Source organism: Aegilops tauschii, chromosome 1 (genome assembly GCF_002575655.3).
Source record: "Aegilops tauschii subsp. strangulata cultivar AL8/78 chromosome 1, Aet v6.0, whole genome shotgun sequence".
Taxonomy (NCBI): Eukaryota; Viridiplantae; Streptophyta; class Magnoliopsida; order Poales; family Poaceae; genus Aegilops; species Aegilops tauschii.
In genome coordinates this window covers 449,048,532-449,073,303 of record NC_053035.3, presented here as the reverse complement: position 1 = coordinate 449,073,303, position 24,772 = coordinate 449,048,532, and the positions used below count along the sequence as shown (strand labels likewise).

At 47.1% G+C, this 24,772-nt stretch overlaps 1 protein-coding gene and 10 non-coding genes across 11 annotated transcripts; all 11 read left to right on the top strand.

The window, feature by feature from the left end:
• The first annotated feature begins 9,703 nt into the window (after positions 1–9,703).
• Positions 9,704–9,799, top strand: LOC120973027 (small nucleolar RNA Z43). The gene has a single exon (XR_005767154.1). It is a non-coding gene; the product is annotated as a small nucleolar RNA Z43 (small nucleolar RNA).
• Positions 9,800–10,087: 288 nt separating this feature from the next.
• LOC120972801 (uncharacterized) lies at positions 10,088–11,068 on the top strand. Its single transcript, XM_040398325.1, has one exon. The coding sequence runs from the start codon at positions 10,088–10,090 to the stop codon at positions 11,066–11,068; it is 981 nt and encodes a 326-aa protein (XP_040254259.1).
• A 7,072-nt stretch (positions 11,069–18,140) lies between these two features.
• Positions 18,141–18,223, top strand: LOC120973097 (small nucleolar RNA U31b). Its single transcript, XR_005767217.1, has one exon. It is a non-coding gene; the product is annotated as a small nucleolar RNA U31b (small nucleolar RNA).
• Positions 18,224–18,411: 188 nt separating this feature from the next.
• LOC120973059 (small nucleolar RNA Z107/R87) lies at positions 18,412–18,514 on the top strand. Its single transcript, XR_005767182.1, has one exon. It is a non-coding gene; the product is annotated as a small nucleolar RNA Z107/R87 (small nucleolar RNA).
• Positions 18,515–18,603: 89 nt separating this feature from the next.
• Positions 18,604–18,699, top strand: LOC120972935 (small nucleolar RNA R30/Z108). Its single transcript, XR_005767068.1, has one exon. It is a non-coding gene; the product is annotated as a small nucleolar RNA R30/Z108 (small nucleolar RNA).
• A 50-nt stretch (positions 18,700–18,749) lies between these two features.
• Positions 18,750–18,842, top strand: LOC120973102 (small nucleolar RNA snoR31). Its single transcript, XR_005767221.1, has one exon. It is a non-coding gene; the product is annotated as a small nucleolar RNA snoR31 (small nucleolar RNA).
• Positions 18,843–18,883: 41 nt separating this feature from the next.
• Positions 18,884–18,979, top strand: LOC120973047 (small nucleolar RNA snoR31/Z110/Z27). Its single transcript, XR_005767170.1, has one exon. It is a non-coding gene; the product is annotated as a small nucleolar RNA snoR31/Z110/Z27 (small nucleolar RNA).
• Positions 18,980–19,020: 41 nt separating this feature from the next.
• Positions 19,021–19,101, top strand: LOC120973066 (small nucleolar RNA snoR77Y). Its single transcript, XR_005767189.1, has one exon. It is a non-coding gene; the product is annotated as a small nucleolar RNA snoR77Y (small nucleolar RNA).
• Positions 19,102–19,159: 58 nt separating this feature from the next.
• LOC120973029 (small nucleolar RNA Z112) lies at positions 19,160–19,336 on the top strand. Its single transcript, XR_005767156.1, has one exon. It is a non-coding gene; the product is annotated as a small nucleolar RNA Z112 (small nucleolar RNA).
• Positions 19,337–22,784: 3,448 nt separating this feature from the next.
• LOC120973098 (small nucleolar RNA U31b) lies at positions 22,785–22,870 on the top strand. Its single transcript, XR_005767218.1, has one exon. It is a non-coding gene; the product is annotated as a small nucleolar RNA U31b (small nucleolar RNA).
• A 128-nt stretch (positions 22,871–22,998) lies between these two features.
• On the top strand, positions 22,999–23,102 carry LOC120973061 (small nucleolar RNA Z107/R87). The gene has a single exon (XR_005767184.1). It is a non-coding gene; the product is annotated as a small nucleolar RNA Z107/R87 (small nucleolar RNA).
• The last annotated feature ends 1,670 nt before the right edge of the window (positions 23,103–24,772 follow it).

Sequence of the window (24,772 nt, the reverse complement as noted above, 5' to 3'; positions counted from 1 at the left end):
TAGGACTCCACACTTGGTGCGCCCCCTCCTAGGGCCGGCCTCCTCCTCCCTTGCTCCTTTATATACGGGGGCAGGGGGGCACCCCAGAGACACAACAATTGATCCTTGAGATCTCTTGGCCGTGTGCGGTGCCCCCCTCCACCATATTACACCTCGATAGTACCGTTGCGGAGCTTAGGCGAAGCCCTGCGTCGGTGGAACATCATCATCGTCACCACGCTGTCGTGCACGAAACTCTCCCTCAACACTCGGCTGGATCGGAGTTCGAGGGACGTCATCGAGCTGAACGTGTGTAGAACTCGGAGGTGCCGTACGTTCGGTACTTGATCGGTCGGATCGTGAAGACATACGACTACATCAACCGCGTTGTGATAACTCTTCCGCTGTCGGTCTACGAGGGTACGTGGACAACACTCTCCCCTCTCGTTGCTATGCATCACCATGATCTTGCGTGTGCGTAGGAATTTTTTTGAAATTACTACGTTCCCCAACAGTTTTAGGCAGAACCACAAAACTCCGACTGTGATGGCAATGCGAGCACAAACGAGTAGCAAGGATGAAGCATTTGGGATATTCGAGATATCGGAAACGGTTATATAGGAACAAATGTATGCATCAAGGTTCCCTATTCCCGACGGTTTCTGGGTCATGTGGGAAGGACCCCCCTATCGCCCACACTCACTTGGCGATGGTTCCAAATGCCGTCGCGGAAAGGGTTAAAAACTGTTTGTTTAGGACAGACGCGCACCAGTGTTGGGTCCATGACCCTAAAGAGATTAAGCATGCGAATTACCCAAACATCAAAATTTGTGCCATCGAAACTAAGAGTGTCAGAGAATCCTAATCCCCTAGTCGACATCTTTACTCTCTAGGCAGTAAAGCCTAATAAAGAGGGACGAGGCTCTGATACCAATTGAAAGATCGTGGATGTTGCCTAGAGGGGGGTGAATAGGCGCTTTAAAATAATTACGGTTGAGGCTTGAACAAATGCGTAATAAACCTAGCGGTTAATTTGTCAAGCACAAAACCTACAACAACTAGGCTCACCTATGTGCACCAACAACTTATGCTAAGCAAGATAAACTACTAGATGATAGCAAGATATATGATAAGAAGCAATATGGCTATCACAAAGTAAAGTGCATAAGTAAAGGGCCCGGGTAAGAGATAACTGAGGCACGCGGAGACGACAATGTATCCCGAAGTTCACACCCTTGCGGATGCTAATCTCCGTTTGGAGCGGTGTGGAGGCACAATGCTCCCCAAGAAGCCACTAGGGCCACCGTAATCTCCTCACGCCCTCGCACAATGCAAGATGTCGTGATTCCACTAAGGGACCCTTGAGGGCAGTCACCGAACCCGTACAAATGGCAACCCTTGGGGGCAGTCACCGAACCCGTACACTTTGGCAACCCTTTGGGGCGGTCACCGGTACCAGTCAAATTGCTCGGGGCGATCTCCACAACCTAATTGGAGACCCCGACACTTGCCTGAAGCTTTACACCACAATGATTGAGCTCCGAACACCACCAACCGTCTAGGGCACCCAAGCACCCAAGAGGAACAAGCTCAAGGGCACCAAGCACCCAAGAGTAATAAGCTTCTCAACTGTAACTTCCACGTATCACCGTGGAGAACTCAAACCGATGCACCAAATGCAATGGCAAGGGCACATGGAGTGCCCAAGTCCTTCTCTCCCAAATCCCACCAAAGCAACTAATGCTAAAAATGAGAGGAAGAACAAGAAGGAGAACACCAAGAACTCCAAGATCTAGATCCAAGGGGTTCCCCTCACATAGAGGAGAAAGTGATTGGTGGAAATATGGATCTAGATCTCCTCTCTCTTTTCCCTCAAAAACTATCAAGAATCCATGGAGGGATTGAGAGTTAGCAAGCTCGAAGAAGGTCAACAATGGGGGAAGAACACGAGCTCATGAGATAAGGTTCATTGGGGAAGAAGACCCCCTTTTATAGGTGGGGAAAAATCCAACCGTTATGCTCACAGCCCGCACAGAGCGGTACTACCTCTCATGGGAGCAGTACTACCACTAGGGCGATGGAAGCCCTTTGAAAAACAATAGCGAGGAGGCAAAATGCCAGTAGAACCGCCGGAGCGGTACTATCGCTCGTCCTCACAGTACTACCGCTAGGGGTAGCGGTACTACTGCTTGCGAGCGGTACTAAAAAAACATCGTGGCTACTTCCGCCGGTCAGTGCAAAAATCCGGCCCGGTACTACAGCTCACAGGGAGCGGTACTAAAAAATTACATCCCCTCCAAGCGGTAGTACCGCTCCCATGAGCGGTAGTACCGCTGCAGCTTTTTTAAGAACACCAAAACTGACACAACTTCTGCAAACGGACTCCGAATTCAACGAAACCAAGTTTGTTGGAAAGCTAGAGAAAAGGGCTAACACAATCTTGATAGAAAAAACAATAAGAAGGAAATTATAGAAGTCCCAAGAGAAAATTGTGAGAACCCTTCCTCGAATAAGACCGATAAAACCTCCAACACCGAAAACGCAATAGAAGAAGCATATGAACTCCGTTTTCGATGGAATCAAGCTTGTCACGAAGATGACCAAAAGCTCCAAATCTCACAAGGATAAAACCAAAAAAGAACCAAGAAAGATGATGCTAGGATGCAATGGTTTGAGCTCTCTAAATGATACGATCAAGCTACGCATCGAGAGCCCCCCTTGATAGTACGGCAATCGATCCTATAACCCGGTCTCCCAACTACCACCATGAGACTGGTAAAATAGAAAACCTATCAAGGGCAAACCTTTGCCTTGCACAAGGTCCACTTGATCTAGATGATGACGATCTTGACTCCCTCAAGTTGGACCACCTTTCTTGATGGCGTTGGCTCGATGAAGACTAGTTGATTGCTCCCCCATACTCCACTATGGGCGAGCCACTCTTCCGCACATCTTCACAAGTCCATTGTCACCACTATGGACGGAAATCTTCAAGCACTTGATCTCTTCATGATGCTCCACTTGAACTTGCACACGGAAATCTTGATGACGATCACCACTTGGTGTCATCCTCTCCATGGGTTGTATGATGTCTTCCTCTTGACGCAAACCCATGGACACATACCTAACCCTACATACAACTCTCACATAGACCATGGGTTAGTACACAAAGCGTAATGGACAGTGCTTACCATACCATGGGATCACTTGATCCCTCTCGGTACATCTTCTACGCTTTGTGAGTTGATCAACTTGATTCACTCTTGACTTAGTCTTGATCAACCTTGAATCTTTCCAATTCTCCTTCATTTGGATGATGCCTTGAAGATAAACATGAATGATCACACAATCTTCTTCTTCAAGACATGCTTGCAATAAGCTCAACACTCACATGACCAATCTTTGGATAATTCCTTAATAGCACCTTGGTCAACTCATAAACTCCTTGAAACCAACACATGGACTTCAAGAAATGCCTATGGACAAATCCTTCAAATATAACTCAATGCAACCATTAGTCCATAGAGAATGTCATCAATTACCAAAACCACACATGGGGGCACCGCATGTCCTTTCACCTAGCATACTCTTTCTTTCTTTCTTTTCTCTTATTATTTGGAACACTCTTTCTTTCTCCAATACCATGCACCACTTGGTGGCTTTAGTTCTTTTTTCCTTCTTGTTCTTGGAACACTCTTCCTTTTTATTATAACATGAACCACCTGGCCAGTGTTGTCCTCACCCGCAAACATTTTGGCAACCGTCGGCATGTGGACATCCTGCGGAGCATAGACTTCATCCGTCTTGGTGAAAGCTAGGTCGCCCATGTCGCGAGCGCGTGGTGGCCATTGTCCATGTTGGCAAGCGGTGCTCGTTGATCGTTCTTGCCCACGAGCGCTTTCAAAATGACTAATTGGAAAAAATCCCTACTTCTAATTATTTGTAGGCATAAAGAATTGTCTAACAAATTAATTAATTACATTAATGACTCAATTTTTAAATTGATTCGGTGCGAAAAAATTCCTGTTCAAATGGACCTAATTAATTGCATATGTAATTAACCGTCTAGCTAATTAATTGCGTCATGGTTTGATTTCCAAATTGATTCAGTGCTCGATTTCTAAATTATTTTCGCATGAATGGCTTCTATAAACAACTATGACGGCGACTACTGAGTAATGTAGGACACATTCCCTTAACGAATTTCTTGGCATTTAAACGGACATACTTGATTTGAGAATGTAGCCGTCTGGCTCTCTATTCGACTAACAAGAAATGTAATATGACCGCGTCCACATGGCGGTCTGACGACCCCATCTCCCGCCGCAGCCGTCCTCGATGCCGTGATCCACGCCCTGTCATTCTCGTGCATCGCGCCAGGGTTAGGCCCGGCCACGACATCTTCCATGGTGTTGTGCACGACGTCCCTCGACAGGAGCGCGCAGATGCGTACGCCCATAGGAAACTTGTGACTGTCAATTAATAGTGGAGATAATGATAATAATAAATGACATAGCGCGGGGATTAACAATTTTTATGAAGCAATATCTTATTTTATTATGTAAGGTTTTGAATCTTATGTCTGTCTTTTAGGGAAGTGATCTCACATATATGGTGCAATTTCTGAATTATTAATTACTTAATGTTTACATGATAGAACTGAATCAGCAGCTACCAAAGGAAGCACAAAACAAGATCCCTTAATAGGATTTAATTTTTTAATGAGAGGGGGGGAAACCAGTGGGAGGGAGTGGTGGCAGGTGGGACAAAGAAAAACCGTATGAAAATAAACCGTACCAGGCTACCATGTGCATTAATGACTCGATTTCCAAATTGATTTGGCGTGAAAAAATTCTATTTAAATGGACATAATTAATTGCATACGTAATTAATTGTCTAGCTAAATAATTGCATCAATGGTTTGATTTCCAAATTGATTTAGTGCTCGATTTCTAAATTATTTTCGCATGAATGACTGCTACAAACGATGATGACGACGACTACCGAGTAATGTATGACACATTCCCTTAACAAATTTCTTGACATTTAAATGGACACACTTGATTTGAGAATGTAGCCTGTCTGGCTCTTTGTTTGACTGACAAAAAATATAATATGACCGTGTCCACGTGGCAGTCTGACGACCTGCCTCCTGCCACGGTCGTCCTTGACGCCGTGATTCATGCCCTAGCATTCTCGAGAGTTCGGCCCAGCCAAGACATCTTCCACGGTGTCGTGCATCACATCCCTCAGCAGGGGCGCGCGGATGCGTACGCCCATATGAAACTTGTGATTATCAAGCATAGCGCGCGGGATTTGTGATTTGTTACGAAGGAATATCTTATTTTATTATGGAAGGTTATCGAGAAAATCCTTATGTCTGTCTTTTAGGAAGGTGGTCTCACATATATGGTGCAATTTCTGAACTCATAATTACTTATTGTTTACATGATTGAATTGAATCAGCACCTACCAAAGGAAACACGAAACAAGATCTCCCGAGATTTGGTTTTTAATGGGAGGGAGAAAAACCAGTGGGAGGGGCTGGTGGGAGGTGGGATGAAGTAAAACCGGACGAAAATAAACCATACCAGGCTATCAACTGCTCCATTAGAAGTAGAGATACTTATGTTTTTCTGTATAGCAACTAAACACCGTGTATAATAGGTCCACGGTGTTTTCAACTCTTACAAGATTTGATACGACAATGAGTCAATGACATCTAATCCTACGATTTTTATATTCCTACCAATCTGGCATACCAAAGAGGCGCTTACACATACTGCTATTGCATGTCGGCTTTCTTAGTTTCCTAGGCGGAGACACAACAATCACTCGTTGATAGGCACCGACATCAACTGAAGAATATGAGGATCAACCACAGTCTCCAATTTTAGAGCTTAGAGGTTGTAGGATTAGTACAAGGATCCATCAAGGAGTGAAGCGCATCACGAAAACATAATCGAGTTGCACAATGCGTGATCCTCTTGCGGTTGGACTATTTTTCCTGATGCCACACATCCCAATATATGATCACGTTAGAATAACAATTGTGATTCTCGCCTAAAGATACGAAGCAAAGCATGTCTAGACAACCAAAGAAATAATGTGCATGTCTTTTTCCTTAGCTACATTGGTCATGTCACCACTCACATCTCTAGTGTGTGTAAAGAGGAAAAATAGTATGACATGCAAAATGTTTCAAGAAATTAGGACTCTCGTGGAACTCTTGCAGTCATTGACAATCAAGGATGGTTGTGGCCCTTGTGGCATTCCAACACCAAGGGTATGTACACCTTCCAGTGTCATTTTTCTCCATCTAACCATTTTGATTGTGAGTTATGTGGGGTATTCTTCACCTTTTGGTGTTTTTATTGGGTTGATTTTTTTTTTTTTTGCTTCATAAAAGACCGTGCATGGTGCTTCCTTACGGGATCTCGTTGCTTCGACATTCGTACGACTCTGTCACGTCGTGTATTATTATTGCGTGCCAGCTTCTGACAATTACGTGGGCAAGAATCACCAAGTAAATCAAGAGACGGGGACACTCACCGCAAATCAAGAGAAGCAGTCCGAACTCCCCATTTCTATAGAGCTTAGAGGCTGCAGGTAATAGTGCTAGCAATGGTGTACAGCAAACTAAAGAAACGTAATCGACTTGTGAGCGGGGCTTGGTCAGTTGAATTTTTTTTCCCAATGCCACTCATCCCTAAAGCATGATCAAACCAGAATAGCAATTACAACAATTTTTCCTGACTTAAAGATACGAAGTTTGGATGAATAGATAATGATACGACCTATATTTGTTTGCTTGGATACATGGGTCGTGTCACCACTCACATCTTAGTATATACAAGTAAGATGCCAGTGCGTTGCATGCAACATCAAAATGCATTGATTCGGGTCATCTCATGTTTAACAAATATCGATAGGTTTCTTCGGATATTCATTCTTCTCTAGAGCTCACAAGCATACGGGTGAATAGTAAATGTAGGAAAATAGATAAAAAAAAAATATCTTTTGCAAACAAAAGCGTTCAAGTGTTCAACCTGCATCCAAAACTTCCTGAAGAAATAACACTTATTGTGCTTTGCAAAAAATGATCTTCCAAAAATATTTTTTGAGTATCGATTTTGTTTATTATTTCTAGACAGCTATGAATGTAACTCAGGATGACTTGGAAGGGGGCAGAAGAGATGGCGAGGAGGAGGGGGTCGTGGTGGTGGTCGGCAATGTGGCCCAAGCAAAGGCATTGAGAGGCGTTGGGGGCAGACGACACCAAGAGCAGCGACCTCTCCAGATTCTTCTTATTTTGTCATGAGATGGCTAGATGAGGTGAGGGGTAGGGAGTTGTCTACAAACGAGTAGTGGAATGCGGGGGTCTTTTTGTAAAACTGACATAGTTTGTCTCAGATGCGTTGGATGTAAATCGAACGGTTGTAAATGAAGGATGGCAGGCACACCATCATCACCAACTCAGCTTTTTATAGGAGTAGAGATAAAGAGTGAAAATATACCACGGTAAATAGTAGGTGCAGATTTATTTCAAATATTCACTTACAATGGTGTATAGTACAACATGTCTTATTCATTAGATCTAAGCACGGAGGCCACGCCTGCGAGTTGGAGGCCAAACCATGCACTGGCCCAAATCAGGCCTTGCAGGGCACATCAACCATTGCTCGCCCATCGGAGATCACAAACATGGCATTGCCTCAACCTCCACTATGCAACGCACATCCACAACATGTGTGCCCGCCGCCACACCCAGCACCACCGCCATGCAAAGCAGCCAGAGAAGTGTCCCGTCACCATTATCCTTAAAGCATGTCGGCCTTCGTCAGCAGGTGCTTCTGGCGGCGATGAGAGGAGAAAGGGGGAGCCCCCCTGTCGTCGGGCGACACGGGAGTGAGAAGTGACACCATTGTAAGTGAATATTTGAAATAAATCTGCACCTACTATTTACCGTGGTATATTTTCACTCTTTATATATACTAAGATGTGAGTGGTGACACGACCCATGTATCCAAGCAAACAAATATAGGTCGTATCATTGTCTACTCATCCAAACTTCGTATCTTTAAGTCAGAAAAAATTGTTGTAATTGCTATTCTGGTTTGATCATGCTTTAGGGATGTGCCTGACCTATTTTGGCTTCTAGCACAGGAACCCATGAGTTTGCTCGCTATCACGCGCCCTACGGGTGGGATAGAAGCTCTCAAGAAGCACTTCTTTCTACCATTCCTCACAAAATGATTCATAAGATACCTTTGGACTTTGTCCCAAGGAGTACGGTTATGCTTTACCGGAGTAGCATTTTTCAATTGCTAAATATCGCTTATAGCAACCCGTATGATGGCACAGGCTCACTAAACTAGTCTTGGTGGGCCGGCCCATTATCAAGAGTGAAGTGAGCTTCTCTCACCGGTTTGGAAGCTTTGGGAAGCATTCGATTGATTTTTTTTTGAATTATGTGTTTTTGTGATGGTTTTTGGTTTCTCATCAGTTTTTTTCTCTTTCTTTCATTTCCTCTTTATTTTTATTTTTTCATTTCTATCCTTTTTTCCTTTTTTCATTCATGAACACATTTCTAAATTTTTGAACATATTTTTAAATTCACAAACATTTTTAAAATTTGCAGATATTTTTCCTTTCGTGAATGTTTTTTGAATTCATGGATTTTTCTAAATTTGTGAATAATTTTTAATTCATAATTTTTGTATACTTTTTATCAAATTCGTAATTGTTCTCAAAATTTGTGAACATTTATTGATGTCGTGAACAAAATTTCAAATCCCTGAAATTTGTAAAATTTGTAATTTTGTGATTCATGAACATTTTATTAAATCCAAGTTTTTAAATTTCATCATATTTTTCTAAATTAAAAAAATTGGTAGCCATTTTTCCCTGGGCAAAAAGAGCAAGCCTAGCGAGGAGTGAGAGAGACGACAAAGCGGAAGCTTCATGGGCCGGCCCACCAACGGCAGCGCCTGCTAGCATTTCGTTTGGTCGTCACCGCGTGGAGATGTAGTCTGAACTGCAAGATCCCGACCAGAGTTCCATAGTACATAATGTTTGTGTGTGGAATCAGAAGCCGATCCTCTATGCCTACTATTAAAGGGATGACCGATTCTTCCTCCTAGCTTTTTGACCGTCGTATCCCTTAATTTTCTTCTACCACGAGGCTAAATTTTCGTGCGGCGCGGTTACCCCGGACAGGCTGTTATCCCGCGAGCAGAAAGATAGTTGTGCCCGGGCAGAGTCGAGCCGCACAGTCTACTCCGACCTAAGTAACCAACCTGCCATGTTGACACTTGTGTAGAAACCCAAACGCTAAAAATAAACTCATCTAAAAACGAAAAGGTAAAAAAAAAAGTAAAATCATGAGGGAGCGCCCAGCACGAGACACGTGACGGCGGCTGAGAATGCGCCACAATCGCATTTAAAAATAAATAAAAGCGATGAGTTCGTGGGCCCCATCGGTCGTGGTCTATGGGCCGAGTAGATTACACCACGTCGCCCGTGACAGGCTAGAGCCCACGTGAAGGGGAGCCACGGCGATCCAACGGCACGGGTCGGCCGGGCGCCTCTGCGAAACCCTAACCACCAGCGAGGAGACCTTCTTCCCCACGCCGCCACCTCCCGTCTCAACAGGTTCCCTCCCCCCTCTCCTCTCTCTGCGTTCTACTTTGAGGGATTTTACTTGTTTTTGCATCCGGTTTGAGGTCGGTGACGATTGATATTTGGTCTCGTTCGTCGTAACTGGCATTCATTTCCCTTGCCGACCATCCCGCTGTATAACCGCCCATATTCTGAATTTTCTTATTACTGTCTTCTAGGTTAACATGTGGATTCTTTTTATTGTTTGTCTCAACTCAATTCCCTTCATGAGGAAAGTATAATTAATGATGAGGCCAAAATCTGTTTGTTTTTTTAAATTCAGATGACCAAACTGTGAACTTAAACAAAAGTCTTTATTAGCTCCTAGTTGACGACCTTTAGGTTGCCTGTGTAGTTTCAATTCTAATTGCACATGAGAAACCATATCCTAAATTGCAGTTCTACATGATCAATGTGGAATTCAAAACCACCATCCTACATGATGGAGATGGCTCCTCCCCTTCCCACCCTCCCACCCACCCTTGCACCACCGCCGCCGGCCGCTCCTCCGGCCGGCCAAGCCCCCATTCAATCTTGCCCTCGCTACGTCCAGCGCGCCCAGGCTTCCCTCCGCCTCTTCTTGGGCATCGACGACGAAGACTCTCGCCTTGCCACTGACCTCCTTCGCTCCTCAAACTCGACTAGCTTTGCTCCCACTCCCGGGGCGGACCAACACCTAGTCTGCCTCAGCATCTCCTCCTCAAAACTCCGGTTCGATGAGCTGCTGGCCAGTGCCCTCCTGCAAGCCTTCCTTGCTGGGGCGGCTAGTCAGTTCAACGTGCGACATCTCTACGACCAAACCTTCGTCTTCTCCGTTGCGCACCACCGCCATGTCAACCTGCTCTTGAAGCTCCGCCCCTTCCACCGCAGGCTCTTCTCGATCTCCTTCTGTAAGTTTTTGCCGGCTCCGCAACGCCCGACGTCGACGCCAACTTTGCTTGCCTGCAAGTCTCTGTCTGACCTACTGCTGCTCCACTATGCCGCTGCTACCAAGTTTGAAAACGCTGCATGGGCCAGGCTTAAATCCTTCGTTACGGTGCCTTCCGCGCCGGCGCCGCCGGCCTGCCGCATGCTCGTATCTTTCTTCCAATTCCCTTTCCCGGTGACACCAAGTCTCTGCGAGCTCATTCTGGGCTGTCTGTTCGGCAGTGATCCCTCGCACTTCCATGCGGCCGTGGAGACGGAGGACGAATTCTCCTTCTCCGTCGCCAACCGCGGCGTCGCCGACTTGGTCGTTTCCTTCGGTGACCTGAGAAGGCCAGGGATCGACCTACGCTTCTTCATCCCGACTGGGCAGAGCGCCGCACCTCGGACGACGGCGACGGCTGCTAGTCCTGCCGACTGCGCGCTCCTGCATCCTAGGGCCCCGAGTCGCTCGCCTCGTTCGTCAGTTAAGGTTAGTCCATTACGACATGGGTTTAAGTTTTGATCCTCCATCCTGCGTAGAGTCAATACTGATCTAGTTCCACCACCCAACACCCCACCAGATCCTACTAAACACTCTTTACTTTGGATAAGTTTCATTTCAGCAGTTGCAAAACCTAGTGCGTGCTTGGTCAAACTATCACTTGACCACTTTTTCTCTGGGGTTGCTCGTTTTATCGTTCTGCTTTACCAAGATAACGTTTTCCTAGCACTCGTCTCATCGGTGGATATCAGGGATAAGTTAGTAGACAAGTCTCCGCTCACCTGCCAGGGTATCACGAGCTGGCCCTCACCTCCTCCCTCCAGGCGGCCAAAGAGGCCACCGATTCAAATTTTGAATCCCTCTCTCCCGTCGACTTGGTTGCCACGGAATTGGTCACTACTATCTCCATTCCATCCATCCTGGGCCCACCCCCGGCTATACCTCCCCTACCCCCCGCTCCATGGCTTGCCGAGCTGTTTTCTCCATCGCTGCGGACTGCCATGGCGAGCACGCGCGACAACGAGAGCGGCACTGCCATGCTCGGTCTTGTCCCGCACCCGCTCTCCCATGCGCGGTCACAATCCCCGCCGCTCGCGCCCCCCTGCAGAGCGAACATCGATGCATACACTGCTGCTCCCCATACCCCTCCCCTGCCACCATCTAATGCAAACCTAACTCCAGCTACGCCTTGCATGGACCTGCTCCATGCGCCCCCCCTCACAGCAGCGCCAGTCCACCAGCCTTTTGGTGTGCACCACCCGCCTGCTAGCCGTCCGCCCTACATAACCCCTACGCCCAGCCCCCTCGAGCATCCGCCGCTTCCGCCCTCACCCACGATCACGCCCGTTGACCCAAGTCCCATCGCCGCGGCGCCAGGGCCTGCTCTCTCCTATCGCGAAGCCTTGCTCTCTCCCCGAAAAATGGCCCCGCACGCCGCTCGCCGTAGCCACTTCTCAAGCATGCCCTCCCCCCCGCCCTTGCTTTTTCAACCCCCCCCCCCCCCCCCCCCCCCCCGCTTCACGCCCAAAGCCCGCATCCGCTCCCGGCCTCTCTGCTTCCGCTGCCTCGCTCGAGACCACCTTGTAAACACCTGCAGAGACCCAATTCGCTGCTCTCGCTGCGGTTGCTCCGGCCACCGCAGCTTCCAGTGCTCCTCAAACCTCCCACTAACACTCCAACACCTCCGCCTCCCTAACCGCCGCACCGCCATGGCCGACAACAACGACGACGTCCTTTGGATCGGCTCGTACCGACTCAACCTCCTCCGCCCCATCTCGACCTCGCCCCGCTCCCCCCGCTCTGCGTCTTCCGACGGCGACTCCGCCCCGCCGTCTCAGCGCGGCTCCCCCCCTCCGAGGCACACCTCCATCCCGGGCGAGGGTGCTGGCGACGGCGTCTCCGATGCTGCCTCCGCCATTCGTGGCCTGTGCGCTCGAGTTCGCCCTCGTCCTCCTCGGCATCATCGCCCGGCTGCGCGCACTCCACGTACCCGGACATCTTCGTCCCGTCCGGCCTCCTTCACGACGTGGGCCACTTCGCCTTTGCCCACTTGGATCACGTCATGCTCGAGCCGTACGACCTCATCCGCCTCGCCATCGAGCACCATGCCGGCCACCCCTCCTTCCACTTCGCAGCCACCACCGGCTGTGCGGCCCTTCTCTTCTTCGACTCCCACGATGAACGAGAGGTGACCATGGCGCACTTCCCCGCCAAGTACGCCGGCATCGAGATCACCCTCCTCCGTCCCGAAGAAACCGACAACCGCGCCACCACCCGCTACGACCGCCTGGTCGAGCTCGAGGCCAAGAATTACCCCCTCGAGCTTTGGCACCCAAACGGCGCGAACTTTGTGTTCGGCCACTTTGGGGTGCTTTGCTGCGTCGACAACAACTGCCTCAACGCCGGAGACTTCACGGTGATGCGGGCCTTCCTCCGCGTGGAAGGCGACCACGTCACGCCGGAAGGATGCATCCTCCGTCTTCCGCCCGCTCAAGTCGTCGACGTCAAGCTCCGGGTTGTCAAAACCTGGGCGATCTTCGACGACCAACCGGTCCCCCTTGATGCCGACGGCGACGACGAACTTCCTAGCCAGCCGCATGTCCACGGCGCCTGGCGTTGGAACCGCGGTCACATCGGCCCCTGCGCTGGTCTGCATGGTGTCAACGCCATGCCACCCCCATCGCCTCGCGAGCCATCACCACCACCCCCCGCTGACCAGCCTCTGCATGCTCGAGCTAACTTCCTCCAGCCTCTCGTCGGTGGGCCGCTGCTGCCTCCTGCTGCGGTGCACGACGATGAGACCGGCCTTGACGACCACCTGGCCGGCAACGCTGACGACTCCTTCTCGCCCACTATGGAGGTGTCCAACTCTTTCTCCTCGTTGGCCCTTGACGAAGGAGAATTCTCTCAACTCTCCGGTAACCTCCTAGACTCGCTCATTCCCACTCCCACGCCCCCCCCCCCCCCCCCCCCCCCGCCCAATCTTACTTACTTGCACTCCTTGTTCAGGCACGGCTTCTGCTGCGCTTAACTCCGACGACCACGAGGCCACCGTCCACCGCACCCAGGGTGTTGGCAAGAGGGCTACCGATGCTGCCAAGCTTCGTAGGAGTCGTCGCCTCGCCGAGAAGGAAGGGGGCCAGTTCGTAGACATGACAACCAAGGCCATGCGCGCGAAGGCTCGCCATTTCGACCTGCAGCAGGCCACGGCCGAGCTCGTCGTGGCCCTCGACGAGTCCGGCCTCACCAGCACGCCGGACGAGCCGGTGCACGATGCTGCATTCCTTGCCCAGATTGCGCTCATTTGCGGTGCTGAGCAGCAGGAGCTCGATGAGGTGTCCTCCCCGACGCCGTGATCGACGCTGCACTGCCATGGACTCCGGTTCCTCGCCAAAACCGCTTAGTCCCCTCCTGTTATGGCCGTATCTGCCCTTTAGGCAATGTTTTAATTCCTAGCTTTCCCTTTCCAGCACTTCTCACTCGATCCCATGGATGCATGGGCGAGCTGATTCTCGATCCTTTTGTTACATTTGTTCGCAACCTGGACTTTTGGTGCCTACCTTTAGCTAATGAATGGCCTCAAGTTTAACTTTTGCTGTTGGAATGTTCGTGGTCTTGGCCAAAGTCAAAAATGCTCGGACGTCCTCTCTGAGCTCATCGCCATTAACCCTCATGCGTGTTTCCTTCAGGAAACTAAACTCAGCTCTATCACTAACTCCTTACAAAAAAAATTCTCCCAAAGCACCTCGATCTTACCCACACCCTACCGGCTACGGGCTCGGCCGGAGGCATTCTCTCGGCCTTCTCATCCTCGCAGTTTACTCTCCTCACTTCGGACGCCGGCCACTTCTCCCAAACTTCTACGATCTCCTGCCTTGCCTCCCCTCAAAAGCTCGCCGTAACAAACATCTACGCTCCCACTGACCATGCCCTCAAACAGGATTTTCTGTCTGAGCTTGCCTCCTTCGTACCCCCCTCGCCCACCCCCTGGCTTACCTTGGGCGACTTCAACCTCCTACGGCGCCCATCGGACAAAAACACGCATAACTTCAAGCAATCTGAAGCTGACATGTTCAACGCTTTTATCCACCTTCATGGGCTAATCGAGCTTCCTCTCCTTGACCGCTGTTACACTTGGTCGAGCAAGAGGGATCAGCCCACCATCGAAAAATTAGACCGAGTTTTCATTAATGTTGACTGGGATCTCCTCTTCCCAAACACCACAATCGCTTCACTAACCCGCTATATCTCCGATCATGTTCCCCTTCTAATCACGATAGACACCATCATCCCTCGTCCCGCTCTTTTTCGCTTCGAAAATAGTTGGGCCGTTCGACCGGCCTGCCTTACCATCGTTCAAACAGCTTGGGCTGAGACCCATATTCGTTCCAACCACGCCCTGAACCTTGCCGCCGCCCTCAAACGGATGCGTTCCGATCTTAAAAGGTGGAGACGCTCTGCTACTCCTCTGAACACTCGTGAAAAGAATTGCAAAACAGTTATATCTATTCTCGATATCATTGAAGAATCCCGCTTTCTATCACCCCTCGAGCTTGCGCTTCGCCGGGTTATCATCAAAGTTCTACAACGCACTCTTCGTGAAAAGGCGTTGTACTGGATCCAACGTGGGAAAGTCCGAACCGCGCTGGAAGGAGACGAAAACTCTCGATTCTTCCATGCCTCGGCCTCTGCCCGTCTTCGCAAAAATAAGATCACGGTCCTGGAGGCGAACGGCTCTGAGTCCTTTTCTCATGACGCTAAATCAAAAATCCTCTCTGACTACTACACCTCCCTTCTCGGCACTGCCTTTCAACCTACTTGGTCCTTCTCCCTCCTAGATCTTTATCCGTCACCTATTCCCCAACTTCGCTCTCTCGATGACCCTTTCACAGATGACGAGATTTCTGAGGCTTTCTTATCCATGAATAAAAATGCTAGCCCTGGCCCGGACGGTTTTGGCCCTGGGTTCTACAGGAAATTTTGGCATATTCTTAAAGGAAAAATCCGCAACTTCTTCGTTGATTTTCATGCCCTGAGTTCGGACATCTCCTGCCTCAACCGAGCCCTCATTATTCTTCTCCCGAAGAATAATGACGCCAGGTCCCCAAATGACTTTCGCCCCATCTCCCTCCAAAATTGCCCTATTAAAGGTGTTGCCAAACTCCTTACCAACAGACTTAAAGCCCATATCCCTCTTCTGGTCCACGCCGACCAAACTGGCTTCCTGTCTGGTCGCAATATCTCGGAAAACTTCCTCTACGCCGCTGACATTCTTCACTGCTGCGCCAAGAAAAAGGCTCCAGCCATCGTCGTCAAGCTGGACTTTCGAAAAGCGTTCGATTCAATCTGTTGGTCCTCCCTCCTCCACACCTTACAGGTTAGGGGCTTCCCACCTCGCTGGTGTGACTGGATCCGATCTCTGCTTACCACTGGATCGACCGCTGTTATGCTTAATGGCATCCCAGGGAAGTGGATCCAATGCAAGAACGGACTCCGGCAAAGTGACCCCCTATCACCTTACCTGTTCATCATTATGGCCGACATTCTACAACAAATGATCATTCACGCTCACAAGGATGGTACTCTTCTACACCCCCTGTGTCCCCACCTCCCGTGCCCTGTTCTGCAATATGCGGACGACACTCTAATCATCGTTAAAGCTACCACGAACGCAGCCAAGCACCTCAAACACATCCTAGACGCCTTTGCCGCAGCCACTGGCCTTCAAATCAACTTCACCAAAACGACATTCATCCCCCTTAATGTGGATCCGCAGGATGCCGCTCTAATGGCCTCTGACCTTGGAACGAACATCTCCTCCTTTCCTCAAACCTACCTAGGTCTACCCCTCTCCCAGCATAAGCTGCCGCCCTCTGCATTTCAGCCTGTCATCGACCGATGCGACACATATCTGGCTGGCTGGTGTGCCCTACTCCTCTTGCGTGGTGGCAAATTAGTTCTCCTCTCTGCCGTCCTAGACAGTCTCCCCACGTATTTTATGCTTTGCTTTTCTCTGCCCGTCCAGGTTATTGAAGCAATTGATAAACGTAGACGCACTTTCTTCTGGTCCAACGATGAAACCTGCTCTGGAGCTAAATGCTTGGTTGCTTGGGATAAAGTGTGCACTCCTAGAGATGCAGGTGGTTTGGGTGTTAAAAACCTTCGCGCACAAAATTTTTGTTTACTGCTGAAATTTGCTTACAAGTTTTTACACTCCACCTCCCTCCCTTGGAAGGACTGGGTTTTGTACCACTCACCTCTTCACATTGGCTTTGGCAAGAACAGCTCCTTTCTTGCTAAGACTATTTACAAACACCTACAGAGCTTGAGAGAGATTTCCCAGTGTACTGTTGGAGACGGTTGCTCCACCTTCTTCTGGTTAGATCGATGGCTAAAGCCAGAACCTCTGGCTATAGTCTACCTAGCCCTTTTTTCCCACCATACAAATCAAAATGCCTTGGTAGTTACAATTGTGCAGGAAGGGATCGAACTTGCTCTTCGTAATCGGCTAACCACTACTGCGATCGCAGAACTTGCTTCTCTAAACTCTTTGTTGCAGGATTATGCTCTCTCGCAGGTTCCGGACACTCGTCGCTTGCTCAACGGGTCCGCCTTCTCAACCCGGGGTGCATATGCGGCTCTCTCGGATCATCTCTCCGATCCCATGCTTGCCGCCATCTGGGACTCAAAAGTGCCAAAAAAGGTTATGATCTTCGGATGGCTCTTCTACCTCGACCGCCTCAACACCCGGAAGAACTTGCATAAAAAAAGCATCCTCGATTCTGAAGCTTGTCCAAGATGTTCTCACCAGGTTGAAGATCGCGAGCACCTGTTCTTTTCATGCCCGGCTGCTCGGGGCATTTGGCAGGCTACCTCCATTCGCCCGTGCTTTACGCCTATTAGTGACCTTTTCTCTACGAGGTTACCAATTGCATTGCCAACTTCAGTCCGCTCCTTCATGTTCCTAATCATCCTCTGGAAGATCTGGGACGCACGGAACAAAAAAGTCTTCCAAGGAATAGACCTTCCCACTGCTGATTCCATTAGAGCTATTCTTGATGACATAACTATATGGGCTCCTCGGCTCAAAACCGAGAGCCTAAAGGAACACGCAGGGCTGTGGCGTGACTTCCTCTCCTCACAAAACATGTGAGTTCTGTACTCTTCTGCTATGTTTGAAATATATTCAGGTGGGGAGCCTTCCCCCCCCCCCCCCCCCCCCCCGGTGACCATTTCAAAAAAAAATTGCAGTTCTTGTTTTTGCTTGGATTTTGAGCATTGATGCGAAAATTCGCTCAATATGATCGTCAATCGCTACTTCCTTAATGAGCTCCTTTCCGTTGACTTTTGCTTGACGTCATTGTGAGATGTCTTCTGGGTATTCTTTAAATATATAAACTAAGAACCTGTTTGTAAGATAGCAATTTGCAAATTGTTGGACAATTTGAAATCCTTTTAGAACTTTCATGTAGTACCAGCTGTAATAATTATGTAGAGTACAAGATGATACAAATTGGGATAAAACAGAGCAGGTATAGTTGGAATGATTGAGGAGCATAGCTAGCTGATTTTGAATTGGCTATGTTGTAGTTATGAGGATGATGAGTTCATATTTGTCGCCCCAGTCTTAGGATCTGCTTCGGTGGATCTGTGCTGATTGACACACTTGTGAATCTCAATTTGTAGATGAAAATTTGACTGCATAGTGGTCGTATGGTGCTATGCTTACTTTGGTACTGTTAGTTGTTCAAAATAAAACAGGAATTTTATTTTTGAGATATTGTGCTTTCGTGAAGCCTTGATGATTAGTGTGAACCTTTCTCATTTGGTTCGATATTCTTTCTGGATATTTCTTTTCCTCGGATGATGGCAGTAACGATTTGCAAATTTTCAAGCTCAACAGACCAAATTGCAGGTTTTCTCTCAGGAGTTGATTGTATGCCGATTATCCCACTGAACTGAGCCATCTGATACCTGATTTTGTTAGTCTGCCCTCCATTGTTCTTTCCCCTTTCGTGTGTCTTTTTGTGTTTGATGTGTGTGTTTGCTTTGGAGGACTTAGTTGCGATGAGGATAACAAGCCCCCTCTTCTGAAAGCATTGACGACATCGCTAGCAGAATCGAACCAATTAAACATTGCCACCACTGAGCAACTATGTATCTTTCTTCACTGTTATTCCGTTTGCTTCTTACAAGATCTGTTTGGATTGTGAGGAGGTATTGATGCATAATCCAACACTTGATCCGAGGGTTGCTTGAGCCACCCGTATGATGTCATCTTTGCAACTGAATCCATTAGAGATCAGCTTTTCCATTGTTTTGTTTCTTTATTCCGTTAGTATCATGGGATGAAACTGAAACAATCTTAGGACACCTTCTGAAACAGTGCTTATTTACCTGTGAATGCGAAGGCATTTATATTCTGATGATACGTCTTGTTTCCATCGATTTTATTTTGAGCTATAATGCAATTGAAGCACATGATGATTAGCTTTTTGTTGGAATTACCGTCAGATTCTGAATGACGATATTTTTGCGGCTTTCTGAGGCTTAATACCAATACCTTCTGGTCCTAGTATAGTTTATATAGTTAATTTTGTCCGTTCTTAAATTATCCTGGTGAAGATTCTCAGACCATAGGAAGTGTCGTATGACACTGTAAACAACAGCTGCTTCTCTCCACTGCAAGTGTCCTTCACCCATAACCTTTGTTGGTTGTGGGCTGGAATATCCATTTGCAGCTGGTTTGGTTGAGCTGTGTGCGTGATTTTAAGCGGGTCTCTGAGGGATTCTCTTTGATCTTGTTTGCTCTGTTTTTTGCATCGTATCTCATTTTTTGTTAGTAGTAACCTGAGACTGTATTTTGGTCGGTCTACTGAATTGTTTATTGTGATTAAATTTTGTTACGACTAGCTAACAAGTTGTGGAGAAATAGGACACACCGATAAGGAACACCAAGATGGATGCCCCTATTGTGAAGCGAGTCACTTGGGTGAAGAATGTCCCACTACGCAAGTCACCTGTTTCATGTGTGAAGGGACTAACCACAATCCAGCCCAGTGTCGTCTACTCACCACGACACAAGAAGTGGTTCAGCAACAGAGGAAAGGAATGAAGAAGGTTGTCCAGGAAATCATCATGAAGAGAAAGGCTTTAGTTACTTGCCATAAGTGTAGGAGCAAGGGGCACTACGCCAACGTGTGTCCAGATGTGATAAGAGATAGAGAAAGATGGGGGCGCTACTCCAGCCCGTGTCCAGAAAAGAACAGAGGGAGGGGGAGATGGGGACCTTGGACCAAACAAGCCCCATGACTTGTCAGGAGTAATTTGTTTGATATTCTTCCCTTCCGTAAGAATTCATTCAGTGGACTATTCCAAGGGAGCTAATGTTAGTAATTGCAGGATAGCTATCTGAGGCAAGCAATAAGGGTATTAGGAGACTTTACATTATCTTGGAGATGCTGGGTTGAGACGTGCAATAGCAATGGAAGAGACTAGGCACTTCCTGTGTTGTGCGGTCTTTTGAGCGATGTGATTGCGATTTCTTTTGTGAGCAGAATATGACTAGTGGGTCCTTGCGCGGTGCTTCGCTGGTACTTTAATGTGCTGTGTTTTTTTTTGTATTTGGCGTGAACTTGTATGCACTGGGCGCTTCGCTTGTACATCGTGCTGGTTTTGCATATTTATAAGCTAGTCAATTTACATGGATCTTCACGCTTGTACTATGGTGTTGATGGTGTGGACATTACGCCTCAGCCGTGGATGGCCAAGCTCGTTTTGGTTCGAGCTATCTTTATAGCCGGCTCGTGGATGCACTGACAGGTTTTGTCTCTCCCCCTTTTGTAGTTTGGATGACTAACTGCGAACTTGAACAAAAGTCTTTAGCATGGCTTGATTGTGTAGTTTCAATTCTAATTGCATATGAGAAACTATATCCCAAATTGAAGATTTTTTTCCTCGGATTTGGAGCAATCCTGCGAAAATTCACTCAACATGATATATCAGTTGTCATCATCAAACTTTATGTTCTTACTTTTTTCGAAAAGGAGGATAACCCCTGACCTCTACATCGGGAGATCTACACAACCATATATTACTCATTTGACCTGGAAAAGAAACCCGACATGCCTCGTGACGGTAACTCCACCATACAACCACTAACCCTAAGGTAAATAACCGAAACAAAACGGGAAATACACAACTCCTACGCTAAGCCTTGAAGAAGGAATCGCCGCAAGTGCATCGATGATGATGAGTCCAACCCTAGGTCGATCTCAGGATTTTCATTCCCAAAGCCAAGCTTCAAGCCACCACCAACAGAAGAAAACGACGCAGACATGTGTCGACATAGCCTGATCAGAGATCTAGTGTTTTCATCGGAGTGCGCATGCTCGTCGTTGAAGCCGCCTCAACCATCATCACTTGTCTAGCTACTGAAACCTCGCGAAGAGCATCTCCAATAGCCGCACAAAAAATTCGTGCCCAATAAAAATTATAGCGCGCCACTGTAGCACTTTTATTGCGTCGGGACCAACACTGCTTTAGCAGACGCCCAAAAACGCGCGCCCAAAAAAGCACGCAGTGCAAATTATGAAGCGCGCGCAATCCGGAGCCCAAAATATGCTGCGCGCAATAGCGTTTTTCAGCGTGTGCTCAAAACTTTTTAGCCGCATAATATTTTGCAGTATCTGTTGGAGCTGTTCGGCGCCCAAAAATATAAATTTTTTGCGCGCGGAGCTCTTTTTGGGCGGCTGTTGGAGATGCTCTAACCTTGATATTATTGAGTCAGTTTGCAAGAGATAAGTTCTTAGCAAATTGTTGGACAACTAAAATCCGTTCAGAACTTTCATGTCACGCCGGCTGTAACCATTACGTAGAGTATAAGATGACACAGATTGAGATAAAACATAGTACATATGGTTGGAATGATAGAGGAACATAGCTACCCGATTGTGAATTGGCTATATTGTAGTTATGAGAATGACGAGTGAATTTTATTGGCTCAAAATGAAGCATCAAGAAGATACATAAAACAATGAGCATACACTCGGTCTCTTTATAGCTAGGATGCACACAGCCAACACCAACGCACACGCACGCAAAAAACACGCCCACAACTAGCAAAGTCATATAAGACCAAAGCTATGTGTAGGCGAGAAAAAAAAACCCAAAGCGATCTGATGTGCGATCCACAAATTACAACAACAACCATATCCGCACCAACTATCTCATGACATCACATGGACAACGCGGTTCTTCAACAGCAACGCCTTCAGGAAGGGAGAGACACTCAAGTGTCGCCGTCACCGGATCCAACCATAAAGTCAGAATCTAGGTTTTCACCCTGAAGAAGCAGTCCGAGCATATTCGAGCAATGCCTTCAACAAGGTAACAACGTAAAAAAACATCGCAATTGCCAGGCATAACCACTCTCGGTTGACCTAGGATTTCGCCCCCAAGCTCAAGACCAGGTGCTCGAGTAGCACCACCATCGAAATCACTCATGTGTTGTCGCCATCACTTTTTCACTATCTCAGCGGCTACATGCAATGTGATCGCCACCACTGTACAACCATTCCTTTGCTCAAGTCATCGTCCATAATTTATATCTCACCGGCGAATACCGGATCAAGAGATGAACCTCCCAAAAATCTTTTGTTGATCACCACCGTCGTGGAGCCATAGAAAGTCCCTGCATTTTGCAGTCACCATCATTCGGCCAATCGAATCTAGATCGCCACCACCAAGCCACGGACCGTAGCGCCGCCGGCGGCCACCTCATGTGCGGAAGACCGGCCCATTGTCGGCAGCACCGTGGGAGCCAAGTGCAGCACGCCACCAACGGAGGCCTAGCGCGAGCACATGGACGGGCAGGTAGTGTTGGGGCAGATCGAAAAGGTGGCGGAGCTCCGGTCGCCTCTCCTGGAGCGGCAGCGCAAGGGCAGCCTTGTAGCAGCGGCAGATCAGCGCTGGCGGCGCCCCAAGCACTAGGCCCGTGAGAACGAGATGAAGAACCACCAAGATTGACTCATCAGATCCATGGATGTTGGAGAGGAAGAGGAAGAAGGAGTTGCGCCCGTCCGGTCGCCGCCGCCGGCTACGGCTGCCGGCGGCGGCGGCGCAGTGGTGATAGATGGGATCCGGGCGGCTAGGGTTGGGGGCGCCCTGGTGTCGCCCTCGAGCGACACGGGAGCGATGGGTCTGAATAAAAAGATGTTCACTCTGTAGATGAAAATATGAGAATGACGAGTTCATATTTGTCGCCCAGTCTTAGGTTCTGCCTGGGTGGATCTGTGCTGATTGACATACTTATGTATCTGACTGTGTAGATGAAAATATGACTACACAGTAGGGTGCTATGCTAACTTCTATACTGTTAGTTGATCAGAATAAAATAGGGATTTTATTTTAAGATATCGTGTATTATTTATGAATTGTTCTTTTCCTTGGATGTTGACAGTGATGATTTGCAAATATTCAAGCACAACATTCCAAATCACAAGTTTTCTCTCAGGAGTTGATTTTGATGCAGCTTATCCCGCTGAACAGAGACATCTAATATCTCATGCGCCTTTTTGTATTTTATTTGTTTATTTGCTTTGGAGGACATATATAGTTCACGAAAAAGACTTTCACCCCACTTTATAGATAAAGCACAAACCACAAATACATGGAATGATGACAACTCAGAAACACAAGATGTCACGTAGGAAAGTAGTTGGCTCCTCATCCTCTAGCATTGAAGATCATGGCCCGTCATCTCCTTATCATGCAACCATGGCACATGATCGGAATATGATTTAATTCAGTGCAGATTTATTGAGTAAGCAAAAAAATTGAAGTCTTGGTCGCGAGAGAAAAAAGAGAGGGTGAATTAGTTGTTTATATTTTTTGACATGACAATGGGGTAAAACTAAAACTCATGTGGGTGTCGAAAATGCATAAATAATGTTTGTAAATTTTTTAAGGAAATTTTAGAGGAAAATAAATATGTTAACCCTATAAATACCATTTCTGGATTTTTCAAAAAGGAACTTTAATAAATAATTTAAAAACTTACTTTTTTAAGGAATAGTAATCTTATATATAATATACCTCAGAAATAATTTTTAATTAACTATTGTTTCGAAAATATAAATACTTTTATTTCAAACCTCTTTTTTTTAAATTGAAAAAAATATTTTTGGAATCTACCCACATGACATGATAGTTGGAAAATATTTAAATATTTGGGCCACATGATTGGAAGAGGATAGCTAGAGGACTTTCTATGACTTAAGATCCAACGGAAACACCAAATAAAACAATTAAAAGAAACACTAAAATCAAACAAGGCAATAATAATACTCTAAAAAATTGAGCGAAGTAACACAAAACACAGGATATGAAAGATACCCCACGTCGAAGGTTATTTCCATAACAACAAGAATTCTTGTGTTTTCTCAGCAGAGCAACAAAATAAGATGTATTATAGATTCATGGTGTTTTCAATTCTTGTAAGATTCAATATGACAATGAGTCAATGACATCCAATCCTATGGTTTTTATATTACTACCAATCTTGCATACCAAATAGGCCCTTACACATACTGATTGCATGTTGGCTTCTAATGGTTTTGTAGGCAGACAGACAACAATCACTCAATGATAGGCGTCCGCGTCAAGTGAAGAATATGAGGATCAACCACAACCCCCCATTTTTAGGGAACTTAGAGGTTGTAGGATTAGTCCAAGGATCCATCAAGGAGTGAAGTGAATCATGGAAACATAATCAAGTTGCACAATGTGTGATCCTCTTGCAGTTGAACTACTTTTCTTAATGTCATAACCTCAGAATATGATCACGTCAGAATAACAATTGTGATTCTCACCTAAAGATACGAAGCATGTCTGTGAAGCCAAAGAAATAATGTGCATGTCTCTGTCTCTTTCCTTGGCTACATTGGTCATGTCACCACTCACATCTCTAGTGCGTGTAAAGAGGGGAAAAATAGTATGACTTGCATCAGTTTCAAGAAATTCAGGATTCTCGTGGAACTCTTGCAATCGTTGACAATCAAGGATGGTTGTAGCATTCCAGCACCATGGGTATGTGCGCCTTGCCATGTCATTTTTCTCCATCTAACCATTTTGATTGTGAGTTTGATATGGGCTATTCTTCACCTTTTCGTTTTAGTGGGTTGAGTTTGGTTTTTTTTTTTTTGCTTCATAATAAATCGTAGATGG